The 17,626-nt window shown below is 46.9% G+C and overlaps 2 protein-coding genes across 3 annotated transcripts in view; both read right to left on the reverse strand.

Moving 5' to 3' along the window:
• The window catches only part of LOC307022902 (class I histocompatibility antigen, F10 alpha chain-like), a 455,191-nt gene that overhangs the window by 376,171 nt on the left and 61,394 nt on the right, over window positions 1-17,626 (reverse strand). The window lies entirely within an intron of this gene.
• c1galt1a (core 1 synthase, glycoprotein-N-acetylgalactosamine 3-beta-galactosyltransferase 1a) lies at window positions 1,204-17,536 on the reverse strand. Its single transcript, XM_079654448.1, has 4 exons — window positions 16,242-17,536; window positions 15,349-15,497; window positions 5,016-5,680; window positions 1,204-2,464 (listed from the first exon to the last, which is right to left on the reverse strand). Exons 2-4 carry the CDS (start codon window positions 15,482-15,484, stop codon window positions 2,285-2,287), a joined length of 981 nt encoding a protein of 326 aa, XP_079510574.1. The 5' UTR covers window positions 15,485-15,497; window positions 16,242-17,536; the 3' UTR covers window positions 1,204-2,284.

A 17,626-nucleotide genomic window follows, 5' to 3' on the forward strand; every position in this document is an offset into this window, starting at 1 on the left:
AAAAAACACATCAAAAAAGTGGGGGGGACACAAATGGGATTTTGAAAAGTGGGGGGGACATGTCCTCCCTGTCCCCAGTGGAAATTACGCCCATGTCTTTCACGCTTTAAGCTAGTCCAAAGAAAAGGCGGCTAACAGGTACTAACCACGCTGCAGCTTCAGAAAGGGAGACCAGGGGACACTAAAGAGTGACGCACACAGCTGGGAGACCAGGGGACATTAAAGAGTGACACACACAGCTGGGAGACCAGGGGACATTAAAGAGTGACACACACAGTTGGGAGACCGGGGGACACTAAAGAGTGACACACACAGCTGGGAGACCAGGGGACACTAAATAGTGATGCACACAGTTGGGAGACAAGGGGACACTAAAGAGTGATGCACACAGTTGGGAGACCGGGGGACACTAAATAGTGATGCACACAGTTGGGAGACTGGGGGACACTAAAACACTTTGGGGGATTATAAAGTCGGCAAACTGTCCTTTTAGGCAGAGTGATAAATACTTTATGATGCTTTGAAGAGTTGTTAACATCGATGGTTTCCTATAACCATAGAGAGTGCTATCAGCAAACACGGACACATTTCCTCTCAGTTTATTTCTCGTTACAGGAATGAGTCATATCAATACTACAATGTTTAACGAGCATCAGTGCCCTCTGCACCGTGAGTACAGTCAATGATGCTCCAGCTGTGTATGAAACTCTTCACGTGTCGGTAGCGTGTTCAGATCTGGGCTTTGTCTTGGTATCAAATGTTTCTGTGGGTCACTGTCTGCTGGGTTTCAAAGTGATGGTTCATTGATCATTTAACAATGCTTTATTCTTAACCTGTTTATCAGATGTTTCGTATACAATGTTGGAACTACTTAAAGCTGTAGTTGTTCTAGTTCCTCTTAACAATCGTATATTAACTCCGTTATTATGAGCGCTGTATCGGAAGAGACACTCCACTGTAAGAAATTTATTATTTTAATAACGCTGTATGGGAAGAGACACTCCACTGTAAGAAATGTATTATTTTAATAACGTTGTATGGGAAGAGACACTCCACTGTAAGAAATGTATTATTTTAATAACGCTGTATGGGAAGAGACACTCCACTGTAAGAAATGTATTATTTTAATAACGTTGTATGGGAAGAGACACTCCACTGTAAGACATGTGTTATTTTAATAACGTTGTATGGGAAGAGACACTCCACTGTAAGAAATGTATTATTTTAATAACGCTGTATGGGAAGAGACACTCCACTGTAAGAAATGTGTTATTTTAATAACGCTGTAAAAGAGCCAGAAGGAATAGGTAAGGTAGAACATGGAAAAAAACAAGATCAACTTTTCATTCAATAAATAAAATATAATTTCTTAAACATTTTCCATTTGTATAATCTATAACGATATGACGTTTGATATCAGATACACACATGTTGTTTATCGTGGTTACTTCCTCTCCGTCTTCTTTTCCCAATTCCAAACCGCCCCCTGCACCCTTTGTTATTCGCATCATGTACCCTAACCCTCCCCCCCCCCCACCACAGATACAACAGCACCACGCAGTTTGAACACAGAATCATATTTCATGATATTCACACGACTCTTTTGGCTCTTGCTCATGTAGGTCTCAGTCCTGCTGATCCTACTGTGTCTCAATTCTTACACACATTAAAACATTACAATAAGGGGTATGGTGTAGTTTTAAAAAGGATGAACCAACGGCTCCTCTCAGAAACAGACATGGATTGCGACTAACATTCATCTACAGCAGGGGGGTCCAAAGCTATTTGTCCGAGGGCCACAAACAGAAAGATATACAAAGTGCTGGGCCGCTCACTAGAGTGATTAATATCGCCTTTAAGTTCAGTTACAAGTTAGCAAAATCAATCAAATGTAGGAAACGAGGGAAAAGGACGGGTCTATTTCAAGCTTGTTGTGAAAATAAGTTCATGCGCTTTTTCTCATCAACTAAGATTTGTTAGAAAATGTTTCAAGTTGAATTGAGTGAATGTATTTGGAAAGTGGGCTTTTAAGACATGAATACTGTGTGATATATCTTAACATATATTAGAAGCAATATAAAACAAGCACACGTTTCATCCGTGGGCCGTACTCCATTATGCCTTTGAATTTTATGAGGGCCGATTCAAAATGTTCTGCGGGCCTCATCTGGCCCCCGAGCCGTAGTTTGGACACCCCTGGTCTGCAGCATCAACGGGTTAAAATAAGGCCTTCGAATACAACTTTTTAGTTCGAAATGACTGAAGATCTCTCAATGAAAGCAAGTTACGTTGGACTCTGCACCTCAACAGGTTCTGTGGTGTTGGGGTTAGTTTTGTCGTCCGGATGATATCTGTGTCTGTATCCGTAGGCCCTCAGATGGTGCGTCAGATACTCCAGAACGTACATCTGTGGGGGGGGGATGTAGTGAAAGGAAACGGCTAAATCTGAGCAGCAACCCGGACCCTGAGAGGGAACATAATCACAGAGGTCAGATTAGTAGCTCCTCGACCGTACAAACACACAACTGATTTCTAAGTTATATATTCGTCTTGTTTTAGCTTTTTATAACTTGAGCTTCTCATCGTCTGCATTTCTCCTTCTGGACTTCTGTAAGGACTTACAGTCACAGGGAGCTTTGTATCATGGTAACAGGACTGTACTTACAGGACTGTACTTATACAGGAGGGTTTAGAGCACACACACACACACACACACACACACACACACACACACACATACACACACACACACACACACACACACACACACACACATACACACACACACACACACACACACACACACATACACATACACATACACACACACATACACACACACACACACACACACACACACACACACACACACACACACACATACACATACACATACACATACACATACTCACACACACTCACACACACACACACACACACACACACACACACACACACACACACACACACACACACACATACTCACTCACAAACACTCACGCGCACACATACCATGTATACATCACTTCAGGGGACATTACATTGACTTACATGCATTTCCTGGAGACTTATCCTAACCTTAACCAACACATGCCTAACCCTAACCCTTACCCTAACTTCACCCTAAAATGTATGATTCCCCTTATGGGGACCTCCATTATGTCCCCATGAGGGAGGCGAGTCCACACACGTGACTGTGTAAACAGATTTAGGTACCCACAAGGATAGTAATGCTAGGCCACACACACATACACACACACACACACACACACACACAGTTTATTTTATTGGGTTAATTTAACTGTCTGTAATGATCTGGTTCAGCAAACAATGACGTTGTTAGCTGGTTAATATTAAGTGGGTCATTATTTGATGTTGTAATTGATTGACAGCTCTAGTCAGAGGTAGGAGGAAGTGGAGTACAAATACTTAGTTACTGTACTTAAGTACATGTTTCTGGTATCAGTACTTTACTCCACTACTTATTTTTCTGACCACTTTTTACTTTGACTTCTTACATGTTGAACTCAAATACCTGTACTTTCTACTTCTTACATGTTGAACTCAAATACCTGTACTTTCTACTTCTTACATGTTGAACACAAATACCTGTACTTTCTACTTCTTACATTTTGAACTCAAATACCTGTACTTTCTACTTCTTACATTTTGAACTCAAATACCTGTACTTTCTACTTCTTACATGTTGAACTCAAATACCTGTACTTTCTACTTCTTACATGTTGAACTCAAATACCTGTACTTTCTACTTCTTACATGTTGAACACAAATACCTGTACTTTCTACTTCTTACATGTTGAACTCAAATACCTGTACTTTCTACTTCTTACATGTTGAACACAAATACCTGTACTTTCTACTTCTTACATGTTGAACTCAAATACCTGTACTTTCTACTTCTTACATGTTGAACACAAATACCTGTACTTTCTACTTCTTACATGTTGAACTCAAATACCTGTACTTTCTACTTCTTACATGTTGAATACAAATACCTGTACTTTCTACTTCTTACATGTTGAACCCAAATACCTGTACTTTCTACTTCTTACATGTTGAACCCAAATACCTGTACTTTCTACTTCTTACATGTTGAACTCAAATACCTGTACTTTCTACTTCTCACATGTTGAACTCAAATACCTGTACTTTCTACTTCTTACATGTTGAACTCAAATACCTGTACTTTCTACTTCTCACATGTTGAACTCAAATACCTGTACTTTCTACTTCTTACATGTTGAACTCAAATACCTGTACTTTCTACTTCTTACATGTTGAACTCAAATACCTGTACTTTCTACTTCTTACATGTTGAACACAAATACCTGTACTTTCTACTTCTCTCATTTTCCAAACAGGCTGGTTCCTTTAGTCTGAATGTGTGTTTGGTGGCGTGATCATTATTATTTAGAGTCATTGCGTGCCTATTGATTTGAACACGATCCGTGTATCCATCATTTCCTGGTCTTCTCTAAAGAAGAGGGACCAATGAAAACGTTGTCATGATGCCGTTGGTCACCATGGAAACATTCATTAGCTAACAATGACATTATTGTTCTATTAATATAAAGGGAGGTCAGGTACTCTTTAAAACAGCTGCTAGTTATGGGTACTTTTTACTGAAGCACATTTCAAAGTTCTTTACTTTGACTTGAGTAAAGAAGTTTAGTCAGTACTTCTACTTTCACCAGAGTATTTTAAAACACGAGTATCTGTACTTCTACTTGAGGAAAGGATGTGTGTACTTCTACTTGAGGAAAGGATGTGTGTACTTCTACTTGAGTAAAGGATGTGTGTACTTCTACTTGAGTAAAGGATGCGTGTACTTCTACTGGAGTAAAGGATGTGTGTACTTCTACTGGAGTAAAGGATGTGTGTACTTCTACTTGAATAAAGGATGTGTGTACTTCTACTTGAGGAAAGGATGTGTGTACTTCTACTTGAGTAAAGGATGCGTGTACTCCTCCCTCTCTGGTTCTCGTGGTTCTCACCTCTATTGGAGTATAGAAGTCGTAGATCATATACCAGGGCCTTCTTCTCGGAGGAGTCCTGATGACGTAATGGTCCAGAGGAAACGGGTGAAATGTTTGTCTTCCCTTCTCATCTCTGGTGTCTCCCAGCTCCACCTCCATCGTCTCCATACATTTCCCCAGAGCCATGTCCTCTAAGTCAGAGAAGTGTGTGCATTTCCCCGTCTGGAACCCCGTGACAAAGCGTCTCAAAGCTTCTTTACTGAGCACATATCCGGCTCCTCCACTCATGTAGCCTTTTTTGAGGAACGGGGCAAAGCGTCTTCCCAAATACCACGGCTTCTCCGTATCGAACCGGGACAACGTGTGGCGCAGATTCTCCATCACCACGAAAGTGTCGTCGTCCGCCTTCAGAAACCAGTCCATATCGTGCATGTGGTGCTGGTGGAGGAACTGGAACGCTCTGATGGTCTTCCAGTACAGGTTTTCCCTCCCCTCGCTCACGTTCAGCCCCACGGTGGGGAAATCTGTGGATTCGGAGCTCATGTAGAGAACTCGGTCGCAGTGTTTCGCCCAGGTCGCTCTCACGTGCTGGGTTCGAGTTTCCAGGTGTTTGGGCATCGTCATAATCCAGCACAATATCCGAATGGTGCCGTTGGATTTATCCACTGGTGTTCGGTTCTTAACTGGAAGAATGAAAGAGGAAGAAGTGTCAGAAATGTGTTGCATGGATAATTTAGACCTGAGACGCTTGAGGCATCTTCTATGATATAATAATAACTACCGTAATTTTCGGACTATAAGCCGCGCCTTTTTTCCCATTTTTCGACCCTGCGGCTTATATAACGGTGCGGCTAATCTATGGATTTGTACAGCTAACGGCCACTAGGGGACCTCCTAAATCTATGGATTTTACAGCTAACGGCCACTAGGGGACCTCCTAAATCTATGGATTTGTACAGCTAACGGCCACTAGGGGACCTCCTAAATCTATGGATGTTACAGCTAACGGCCACTAGGGGACCTCCTAAATCTATGGATTGTTACAGCTAACGGCCACTAGGGGACCTCCTAAATCTATGGATGTTACAGGTTACAGTCCACCACCTTTAACTCTATGGAATCTATGGCCGGTCCGCGCCCCCCACCTTTAAGCGGCGGGCTCCAGCAGGAAAAGCTGGAGGCCGGAAAAGAGTGAGACAGGTAGCGCGCAAAAGTAAAAGTGGAACCGAGAGTGGTACGAGAGACAGAACGAGAGCAAGACAGACAGACATTACAAGAGCGAGACAGTTTGTCCCCGTACCACTGGTTGAAAACCACTGCTGTAGATCACTGCCGGTACGTGCGCTGGGAGCGCACCGTTTCAGTTTGAAAGTTGAAAAGTGTGTGTGTCTGAAACGCTATGTGATACAGTACAGTTTACACAGCACATGTTCTGTAGCTACTATTGCACTAAATGCTAACACTTGAATACGTTATGCAAATATGCAACTTGTTTGTTGAAATGTTAATAAATGGGAGCTTCCTCAAACAGCCATCTCTTTCCCGACAATCCCCTCTGTGCACGAACCCTTACATATGGTAATGAAACATTAAAACACCTGCGGCTTATAGTCCAGTGCGGCTTATATATTGTAACGTCCACCCGGACGTGTCGGAATGACGAGTGAAGCGTTCTCAAGTTAAACAGGTTTATTAACAACCAACGGCTCTCATCCGTCCTTTCTCACTCTCTCTCCTCTCGCGCCAACCTCTCACTCTCCTGCACGCGCCCACCGAGACACACACACACCAAACCCTCTGCTCCCCAACCCCGCCCCTACCTGCTCTCCTCACAGAAGCCTGACACAAACAGTTAACAGAACACTTGAACAATAAATGCAGATCGCTACATTGCCCCCCCCTTACTAAGTCCCTCGCCCCGAGGGAATGCATAAAAAGTCTCTGAGGTGGCCCGGGGCTCTTCTTGGTCTCTGAGGCCGTCTTGGAGTGAACACAGGCGGCTGCGCTTGCCGGCTTGGAACATCCTGTCCCGGAACAGGGGGTGAGTTTGGGGGTGGGGGTGAATGTGGGGGGTCAGCAGGGGACACAGTCAGTGAATCGGGGGAAGTGACTGTCTGGTTTCTCCTAGACGATGCTGGGGGTCTAGGCCGCGGATGTGCATCGCCTCTGTATGGGGCCAGCCGGTCCCTGTGGAGGGCCACCCGTCTCCCTCTAGGCGGCAGCTGGACCCTATAGACCACCTCTCCCAGCTTTTCCAGCACCTCACAAGGGCCCACCCAGTGACAGTCCAACTTAGGGCACCGGCCCTTCTTTCTTCTTGGACTATACACCCACACCAGGTCCCCGGCCTTGAAGTCCCCCCCTCTAGCCCTCGTGTCATAGTTTCTTTTCTGTCTCATGCCCGCCTTCTGCAGCTGATCGCGGGCAAAGGCATGTGCTGACTCCATTCTATCCTGGAGCCTCCTGGCATATTCCGGTCCCGGAGGAACCGCTGGTGTGTCGGGGGGTCGGCCAAAAGCCATTTCTGCTGGTGTCCGCAGCTCTCGCCCCAGCATGAGCAGGGCCGGTGTGCATGAGGTGGACTCCTGCACAGCCGATCTGTAGGCCCAAAGAACAAGAGGGAGGTGCATGTCCCAATCACGCTGATGCTCCGCGGTGAGGATAGCGAGTTGTTTTCCCAGAGTCCTATTGAACCGTTCGACCAGTCCGTCACTCTGCGGGTGCAGAGGAGTAGTCCGCGTCTTTTGCATGCCCAGCCGGTCACACATAGCGGCGAACACCCTCGACTCAAAGTTTCTTCCTTGGTCGCTGTGAATGACCTCGGCCGCTCCAAATCTGGCAAACATGCCCTCCACCAGGGCACCTGCAACGGTCACCGCCTCCTGGTCTGGTATAGCATACGCCTCTGGCCATTTTGTAAAATAGTCCATGGCGGCCAGGACGTAACGGTTCCCCTTCTCTGTGCACGGGAATGGGCCCATTATGTCCACCGCCACCCTCTCCATCGGGGCCCCCACCGCTAGCTGCTGAAGCTGGGCACGTGACTGATCAGTGGGACCGTTGTACGCCGTACAAAGGTCGCAGCGGCGGCAGAAGTCCTCAACATCTCTCCTGAGCTGGCCCCAGTAACAGCTTTGGCGGAGTCGACGCAAGGTTTTGGAGACCCCAAAGTGTCCTGCCCCAGTAGTTCCATGGGAGGCCTTAAGCACTTCTTCCCTCAGCGCCCTGGGGACCACCACCTGCCACCTCTCCTCCCCCGTTGCAGGCTCTTTCCAGGCTCTCTGCAGCACTCCATCCTTCGTCCGGAGAGCCTCAAACTTTGCAACCAGTCCTTTGGTGGCAAGCGAGCACCCAGCAACTTCATTCCACAGTGGCTTTTGTCCTGACTCCACCCACCTCAGCACTGGCTGTAGGTCAGCATCCTCTTCCTGCCGCGCTCTCCATTCGGGTGAGTCGATGATCCGTGCACCTCTGCAGACCGGCTCGGCTGGTTTATGCCTGTGGTCTCGCTCCTCCTCTGCACAGAGCTCCTTTTCTTGGTCCTCTCTCTTTTCACAGTACCGACAGCCGCTGGGAGCACAGGGGCGCCGGGACAGGGCGTCAGCGTTGGTATGGCGAACCCCCGCCCTGTGCTCCACTGTGAAGACGTACGGCGCCAGTCCTTCTAGCCAGCGTGCAATCTGTCCCTCGGGCTCCTTGAAGGACATCAGCCACTGGAGGGCTGCGTGGTCAGTCCTCACTGTGAAGGACAGGCCACACAGGTAGTACCTGAAATGGCTGATTGCTCTCACAATTGCCAGCAACTCTCTGCGTGTCACACAATAGCGCCGTTCAGCTTTGTTGAAGGTTTTGCTGAAATACGCCACCACTTTTTCCCCCCCAGGCCCCACCTGGCTCAACACCGCCCCCATCCCGACGTCACTGGCGTCCGTATCCAGGACGAACGGTAGGCTGAGGTCTGGGGGAGTGAGGATGGGAGACTCCGTCAAGGCCTTCTTTAAAGAGCTGAAGGCCAGCTCACACTCTGGAGTCCAAGCAAAATCACAGTCTTTCTGTTGCAGGCGGAACAGGGGTGCAGCTATGCAAGAGAAGCCACGCACGAACCGCCTGTAGTACGACGCTAACCCAATGAAGCTCTTCAGCTCCCGCAGATTGATGGGGGCTGGCCAGTCCTTTACTGTCCGCACCTTCTCCTCCAGCGTGCTGATGCCCTCTCCTCCGACTCGGTGCCCCAGGAACTCCAACTCTCTCCTCAAGAAACAGCACTTGTCGGGGTGGAGCTTCAACCCCGCTGCTGCTATCCTCTGTAGAACCCGCCGCAGGGTTCCTAAAGCCGCCTGGAAGGAGCTACCATGGACCAGGATATCGTCCAGGTAGACCAGGCACTCCTGTCGGGGAACGTCAGCGAGCACCCTTTCCATCAGCCGCTCAAACGTGGCCGGAGCGTTGCACAGGCCGAAGGAGAGGACTCGAAACTGCCACAGCCCCCTCCCAGTGCAAAAAGCTGTCTTTGGTCTGGCTTCTGGGCTGAGGGGAACTTGCCAATACCCGCTGCGCAGGTCTAAAGAGGAGAACCAGGATGAGCCAGACACCAAGTCCAAACACTCATCTATGCGGGGCAACGGGTATGAGTCTTTCTTGGTCACACTGTTCAGCGGTCTGTAGTCCACACCAAACCTCATCTTTGAACTCTTCTTCTTATTGACCATCACAACCCCCGAGGCCCAGGGGCTGTCAGAGGGCTCAATAATGCCAGCTGACAGCATCTCATCAATAGCGCTGTCTGCTGCTGTCTGATGGGCCAGGGGAAGGCGGCGGGGGCGTGTCTTGACGGGCCGTGCGTCGCCCGTGTCGATATCGTGCTGCACCAGGTGTGTCAGGCCCACTTCCTCTTCTGTCAGAGCAAAAATGTCCTTAAACTCCCACAGCACTTGCCACAGTTCCTCCCGCTGCTCGGGTTTTAAGTCATCACAGCTGCGTTTCCACACCTCCTTCACTGCCGCCCGTCTGTCCCCCTTTAGAGCTGCAGGTTGTTGTTCCGGGGCCGGGGGCCGTACATCAACTGGAGTACGGGGTGTGGGGTTGGGGCTGGGGTTAGCATTGATGACAGGGGGCATGGCTGCAGGGGGGGGGGTTTGGGGTGGGGGAAGTGTTTCAGTCACTCTTGATGTAGGTGGGTGTGGTGTCGTGGCAAGTGTGGGGTGCACCATTTCAACTGTGGGACCCCCTGGAAAGGCCAGCGTGTTCCTCCCCAGGTCTAGCACACAGCGTGCAACCCGCAGAAAGTCAAGTCCTAATATGCAGGAGTCCTGTACTGCCGCAACCCACACCTTAACAGACACTGACAGCCCCCCCACCTGTATAACCACCACCCCTCTCCCAAGCATAGGGGCTAGCTCACCGGTTACTGTTCGCAGTTTCACCAGAGTGGGTGTCAACCGTGTCCCCGCTGGGACCACGTCCGGTCTCATCAGTGTCGCTGTGGAGCCGGTGTCAACAAGGGCCGTCCATGGGGCCCCTGCCAGGGTGACGGGGACATGGCAGAAATCCCCCGCGTGAGTCCAGCCCACCACCCTCACAGACTCTGCGATGTCGTTTGCTTCTGGGGGAAGCGGAGCCCCGCTCCCCCCTCCGTGCAGCTGGGCTCTGTCCACTGGAGACCAGGCAGGATGGGACCCAACGGCGGGGGTCTGTGACGTCCCATTTACACAGACCCGGGGGCGTTTCCCTGAATATCAGCATTCATGGGGCACCTTGTGCTAATATGGCCGACCTGGCCGCACCCCCAACACACCAGAGGACCCCGACGAGGACGGTTGCTGCCCTGCGGCGATTGCAGTGCCATAGCACGGATTAGCTCAGTCAACTCAGCCGCCCATGCTGGTTTCTCTTGTCCTGGCTCCTCCTGTCTCACCGTTCTCACAACCGGGCCGCCTCCCGTGTGCGTGCTCTCTGCCGCCCCTCCTACAACCTCTCTCTCCAACGCCAGCTCCAGTGCTTCCTGCAGAGAGCGGGGATGTGCCAGTTGTGTCTGGACGCGCAGCTCCCTGGGGGTTATGGCCCGGATAAACTGGTCCCTAGCCAGCTCGCTCTGCACCTCAGGGGACATGTGGCTGTATGCCCTTCTCGCCAGGGTTTCAATGTCATTAGCCAATATGCGGAGCGGCTCACCCGGCTGTCTCTGTCTGCTTGACAGCTCCGAACGCAGCACCCCAGGCTGGCTGCATTGTCCAAACCGCCGCTTCAGAGCCCCAACCAAGGCCCCATAGTCAGTTCTTTCAGCCGGGCTGAGCAGTAGCAAACAGGATAAAGCTTCATCTGTAATACACAGGGCCAGCTGGAGCGCCTTATTGTCCTCAGACCAGCCCACAGCCCGTGATAACAGTTCAAATTGGGCATGGAAGGCTTCCCAGTCGGCTTTACCGTTGTATTTCGGTGTTTTAACTTGGAGCCGGGCGCCGCCATCATTGTTTACAACCGGCGCCGCGCCACTCCCGGGGGAGGTCCCTGCGCCGACGTGCCGCTTCCCGCCGGCCGAGTCGAAACCGGCAGCAGCATTTAATTCACGCCATAAATTGTCTTCTGAGTCACGCCATAAACCATCCATCTCCTCCTTGACTTTCGGACGAGCTCCGGTCCGGTTCATCTGTGCTTCCATTATTTACCGGCCGATGAAGCAGAGCTAACGTTAGCCGAGTCAGTGCTAGCTGCGGCTACCGGTGATTAGCGGATAAAACTCTGTTTGTTTTGTTGTTTTTTTTTACTTCTGACACCAATGTAACGTCCACCCGGACGTGTCGGAATGACGAGTGAAGCGTTCTCAAGTTAAACAGGTTTATTAACAACCAACGGCTCTCATCCGTCCTTTCTCACTCTCTCTCCTCTCGCGCCAACCTCTCACTCTCCTGCACGCGCCCACCGAGACACACACACACCAAACCCTCTGCTCCCCAACCCCGCCCCTACCTGCTCTCCTCACAGAAGCCTGACACAAACAGTTAACAGAACACTTGAACAATAAATGCAGATCGCTACAATATGTACACATCATTCAATTTAGCTGCTGCGGCTTATATTCAGGTGCGCCTCATAGTCCGGAAATTACGGTATTATTATTATTATTATTATTATTATTATTTATACGGCACATTTACAAAATGACACATCACCAGTTAAAAACACAAGAAGTTCCCCTCAGATCAGATGTGAAGAACTTTACAGATACATGCAGGAACATATCGAAGGTTAACGGGTTAAGAGACACGAGGAGGTCAAAGGTGAGACAATACAAATAAAATAAAATAAATAAGACTCAAGACTAAGTGAAGCTAAAGTCAACTTATAGGTGCAACAACAACAAAAAGATAATAGTGATAAAAACTTCATAATTCTAATACAGGTCAAAACCAACGTAAAAGGAAATGTTGCTTTTAAAACTGTTAAATAAATAATGTAAGATAAAACCCTTTAAAAGAAATACAACAATATAAAAGTAGGTAAATAATAAAGACTAAAAGACCATTTAAAGGGGGGGGGGGTCGCTAATACAAATCTAAAAAGATGTGTCTTTAGCTGTCGTTTAAAACGTCCCCTCCATTTGCAACGTCATCAAGGACACATAAAAACACAAGAAACACGGAAACAGACTAACTTTAAACCAGTTGTTTCTAAACCAGTCAGAACTGGTACGAACATGTTATTGGGAGCAGCCTCTCGTTCAGATCGATATTGAGTTTCATCCCAGATATTGTGATATTTCAGTTCTTCAGCATGACGTTGGAGCAGATCATTTATTATTAGATATATTATTGGATTTTCACTTTTGTTGAACTGACTGTAACGACTGAAGTTCTTCTTCATGTTGTATTAATGTCACTGTGTCCTCATTACGTCCCCCGCTAATGTCTTTGTAAATGTGTAAAGTATTGTAATTGTAGTGTGACGCGTTAATCCAGTTAGACACTTCCCTTAGTGTTTGGCATAATAACAAAAATAAAACACACACACACACACACACACACACACACACACACACACACACACACACACACACACACACACACACACTCACTCTCACTCTCACTCTCACACACACACACACACACACACACACACAGACACACACACACACACACACACTCTCTCTCTCTCTCTCTCTCTCTCTCTCACACACACACACACACACACACACACACACACACACACACACACACACACACACACTCTCTCTCTCTCTCGCTCGCACACACACACACACACACACACACACACACACACACACACACACACACACACACTCTCACTCTCACTCTCACTCACTCTCACACGCACACACACACACAGACACACACACAGACACACACACACACACACACACACACACTCTCTCTCTCTCTCTCTCTCACACACACACACACACACAGACACACACACACTCTCTCTCTCTCTCTCTCTCTCTCACACACACACACACACACACACACACACACACACACACACACACACACACACACACACACACACACACACACACACACACACACACACACTCTCTCTCTCGCTCGCACGCACACACACACACACACACACACACACACACACACACACACACACACACACACACACACACACACACACTCTCTCTCTCGCTCGCACGCACACACACACACACACACACTCTCTCTCTCTCTCTCTCTCTCTCACACACACACACACACACACACACACACACACACACACACACACACACACACACACACACACACACACACACACACACACACACACACACACTCTCTCTCTCTCTCGCTCGCTCGCTCGCACGCACACACACACACACACACACACACACACACACACACACACACACACACACACACACACACTCTCTCTGCCTTATCCTTTAATCTTCATTCCAGTTCTTTTATGTATGATCCTCTCTGGTGTCATTGCCTCCCCTCTTCCTCCGTCCTGCCACAGAGGGTTTATGGAGCAACAAGAGAATCATATAAATGAATCTGAAGTTTACAGAAGAGGCTTGGAACACGTTGCTGTCAACAGAGGTGGGAAGTAACTAAGTATTTACTCAAGGTCAAAGTCATTCAAACTAGCTGCACCTTTACCAGCTTTGAGAACACTTTCATGATCAATCATTATAAAACATATCATATCTATTATTCTGAAATGGACCAATCTGCACAACGACTACTTTTACTGTCTTTCACTATATTTTGATGAGAATACTTTTCTACTTTTACTTGAGGAACATTTTGAATGCAGGACTTTTACTGTAACAGAGTATTCCTACACTCTGGTACTTCTACTTTTAATCAAGGACAAGATCTGAGTACTTCTACTTTTACTCAAGTACAAGATCTGAGTACTTCTACTTTTACTCAAGAACAAGATCTGAGTACTTCTACTTTTACTCAAGAACAAGATCTGAGTACTTCTACTTTTACTACAAGATCTGAGTACTTCTACTTTTACTCAAGTACAAGATCTGAGTACTTCTACTTTTACTACAGGATCTGAGTACTTCTACTTTTACTCAAGTACAAGATCTGAGTACTTCTACTTTTACTCAAGAACAAGATCTGAGTACTTCTACTTTTACTACAAGATCTGAGTACTTCTACTTTTACTACAGGATCTGAGTACTTCTACTTTTACTCAAGAACAAGATCTGAGTACTTCTACTTTTACTACAAGATCTGAGTACTTCTACTTTTACTCAAGAACAAGATCTGAATACTTCTACTTTTACTCAAGAACAAGATCTGAGTACTTCTACTTTTACTACAAGACCTGAGTACTTCTACTTTTACTCAAGAACAAGATCTGAGTACTTCTACTTTTACTCAAGAACAAGATCTGAATACTTCTACTTTTACTCAAGAACAAGATCTGAGTACTTCTACTTTTACTACAAGATCTGAGTACTTCTACTTTTACTCAAGCACAAGATCTGAGTACTTCTACTTTTACTCAAGAACAAGATCTGAGTACTTCTACTTTTACTCAAGTACATGATCTGAGTACTTCTACTTTTACTCAAGCACAAGATCTGAGTACTTCTACTTTTACTCAAGTACAAGATCTGAGTACTTCTACTTTTACTAAAGTACATGATCTGAGTACTTCTACTTTTACTACAAGATCTGAGTACTTCTACTTTTACTAAAGTACATGATCTGAGTACTTCTACTTTTACTACAAGACCTGAGTACTTCTACTTTTACTCCAGTATAGATCCGAGTACTTTTCCCTCCTCTGGTTTTCAACTGGTTTTAAAAAGTGACTGACAAAGAGACGGCATATGAACCACAGTTGATAATAACTCGATGCCTACCTGCATGATGATGATCGTGTTTGATGAAATGTCCTCGTCTCTCTTTTATATAATTTGAGTCCAGCAGAAAGTGAATCCAGAAGAATCCCATCAACAGTCCCGTGGTGAAGATGAAATTAGACGTGAGGTTCTTCATCCTCTCGATTCACCTAGAGACACGATGAGAGATCAGTGAAACCACAAGGCTCGGGGGCAGCTGCCAGGAGGGAAGCTGCCAGGAGGGAAGCTGCCAGGAGGGAAGGTGCCAGGAGGGAAGCTGCCAGGAGGGAAGCTGCCAGGAGGGAAGCTGCCAGGAGGGAAGCTACCAGGAGGGAAGCTGCCAGGAGGGAAGCTGCCAGGAGGGAAGCTGCCAGGAGGGAAGCTGCCAGGAGGGAAGCTGCCAGGAGGGAAGCTACCAGGAGGGAAGCTACCAGGAGGGAAGCTGCCAGGAGGGAAGCTGCCAGGAGGGAAGCTACCAGGAGGGAAGCTGCCAGGAGGGAAGCTGCCAGGAGGGAAGCTGCCAGGAGGGAAGCTGCCAGGAGGGAAGCTACCAGGAGGGAAGCTGCCAGGAGGGAAGCTGCCAGGAGGGAAGCTGCCAGGAGGGAAGCTGCCAGGAGGGAAGCTGCCAGGAGGGAAGCTGCCAGGAGGGAAGCTACCGTAATAAATAAACCATTAACTGTCATTTGAACAACACGGTTTGGGTGAAACAGGAAAAGGTTGCTTTGGGGGAAATAATCACAGATTCAAGCAGTTATTTAGGAGAACATGATAAACACCAGTCTTTAAGTGTTTCACCATTTAGATTCCAGCTCAAAGCCCATGCTTAAGTGTGCCCTCTTTAAGAAATGAAGAAAGTAGGAAAGTAGTTCCAATCACAACAGGTACATATTAAATATATGAGAAAAGTACTTTACCTGATTAAAGGTTAGTCCTGCAATGAATTGTTCTGTGTGTTCAGAGAGGCACAATCAGAGCCCTGCTCTCTGACGGCTGTCTCCACGGCGTCAAATGCAGGTTAGTCACAATAATACAATCCTGTCAGTCAACTTCACATACAATGGAGGAGGGGGAGGAGGAGGGGGAGGAGGAACCCAACAGGTGCAACAGGAAAGCATCAACAAAACATCATTTGCTGCCTTTCAAATCACTTTCAGCCTGAAGTACTGCAGCCTTTACAGAGTACATACTGTTGCATGTACATCTATACTTCTTCCATAGAGTAGACCTCGTTGCTCATAAATCTGTGATAACAGCAACTGATAAGAAGTCATGTGACCGTGCTGTGGTTCCTTTGTAGCCCAACATTAGCCACATTTAGCTTGGTTTGGCACTGTGACATGTTGTAGTGATTTGCCTCTCCCTGTTGGGTGTGGTGATAGAGAAACGCTGATCAGACAGGTTTTCTTTTGAGTTTCAAATAAATAATCAGAATCAGAATCCCTTTATTAGTCCCACAGAGGAGACATTTGCAGCGTTACAGCAGGAAAGAGCCACAGGCAGCTTAGTGTTGCATATCTTACGTACTAAGCTTTAATATAATAAACAATATGCTAAAAAAAGATTAAAAAGTTACATCATTTTCAAAATACAGATCAAAAACAAATCAAATCCTGCATATAAGGAAAACGACTCAGTGTGAGTAACAGTTTGTACGGTCGAGGAAGGCGTGCTCACATTAAACATGACTTCTTATTAAATGACGCACTCGTGATATTATCACTGTAATAGATTACAGCCTTTGCATCAGTGCTGGTAAAAGCTGTCCGGTGAGAGCTCCTCCCAGATTAGATCAATGCTCCCACGACAGCACGATAAGACAGCACACAGAGGTTGATTGATTACCTGAAACGATTTGGGATTCAAGGATTCAAGGCTTTTATTCTCATTGGTACAAAGCTAAAGTGTAGTTATGTTGAATGAATGAATCAATGTATAGAATTATGATTGTAGTAGAAACCAGTGTGAGAGAATGACAGAGAATCAGTTGTTGTTGAATATATATTTAAAACATGAATTACAGGATTTAAAATGTGAAAAATCGGACTTGTAATACACCTGAACATCAGCAGGAGAGGACTCTTTAAAGTAGAGACACTACATACTGATAAACACCTGAACATCAGCAGGAGAGGACTCTTTAAAGTAGAGACACTACATACTGATAAACACCTGAACATCAGCAGGAGAGGACTCTTTAAAGTAGAGACACTACATACTGATATACACCTGAACATCAGCAGGAGAGAACTCTTTAAAGTAGAGACACTACATACTGATATACACCTGAACATCAGCAGGA

Source organism: Notothenia rossii, assembly GCF_949606895.1.
Source record: "Notothenia rossii genome assembly, chromosome: 10".
Lineage (NCBI taxonomy): Eukaryota > Metazoa > Chordata > Actinopteri > Perciformes > Nototheniidae > Notothenia > Notothenia rossii.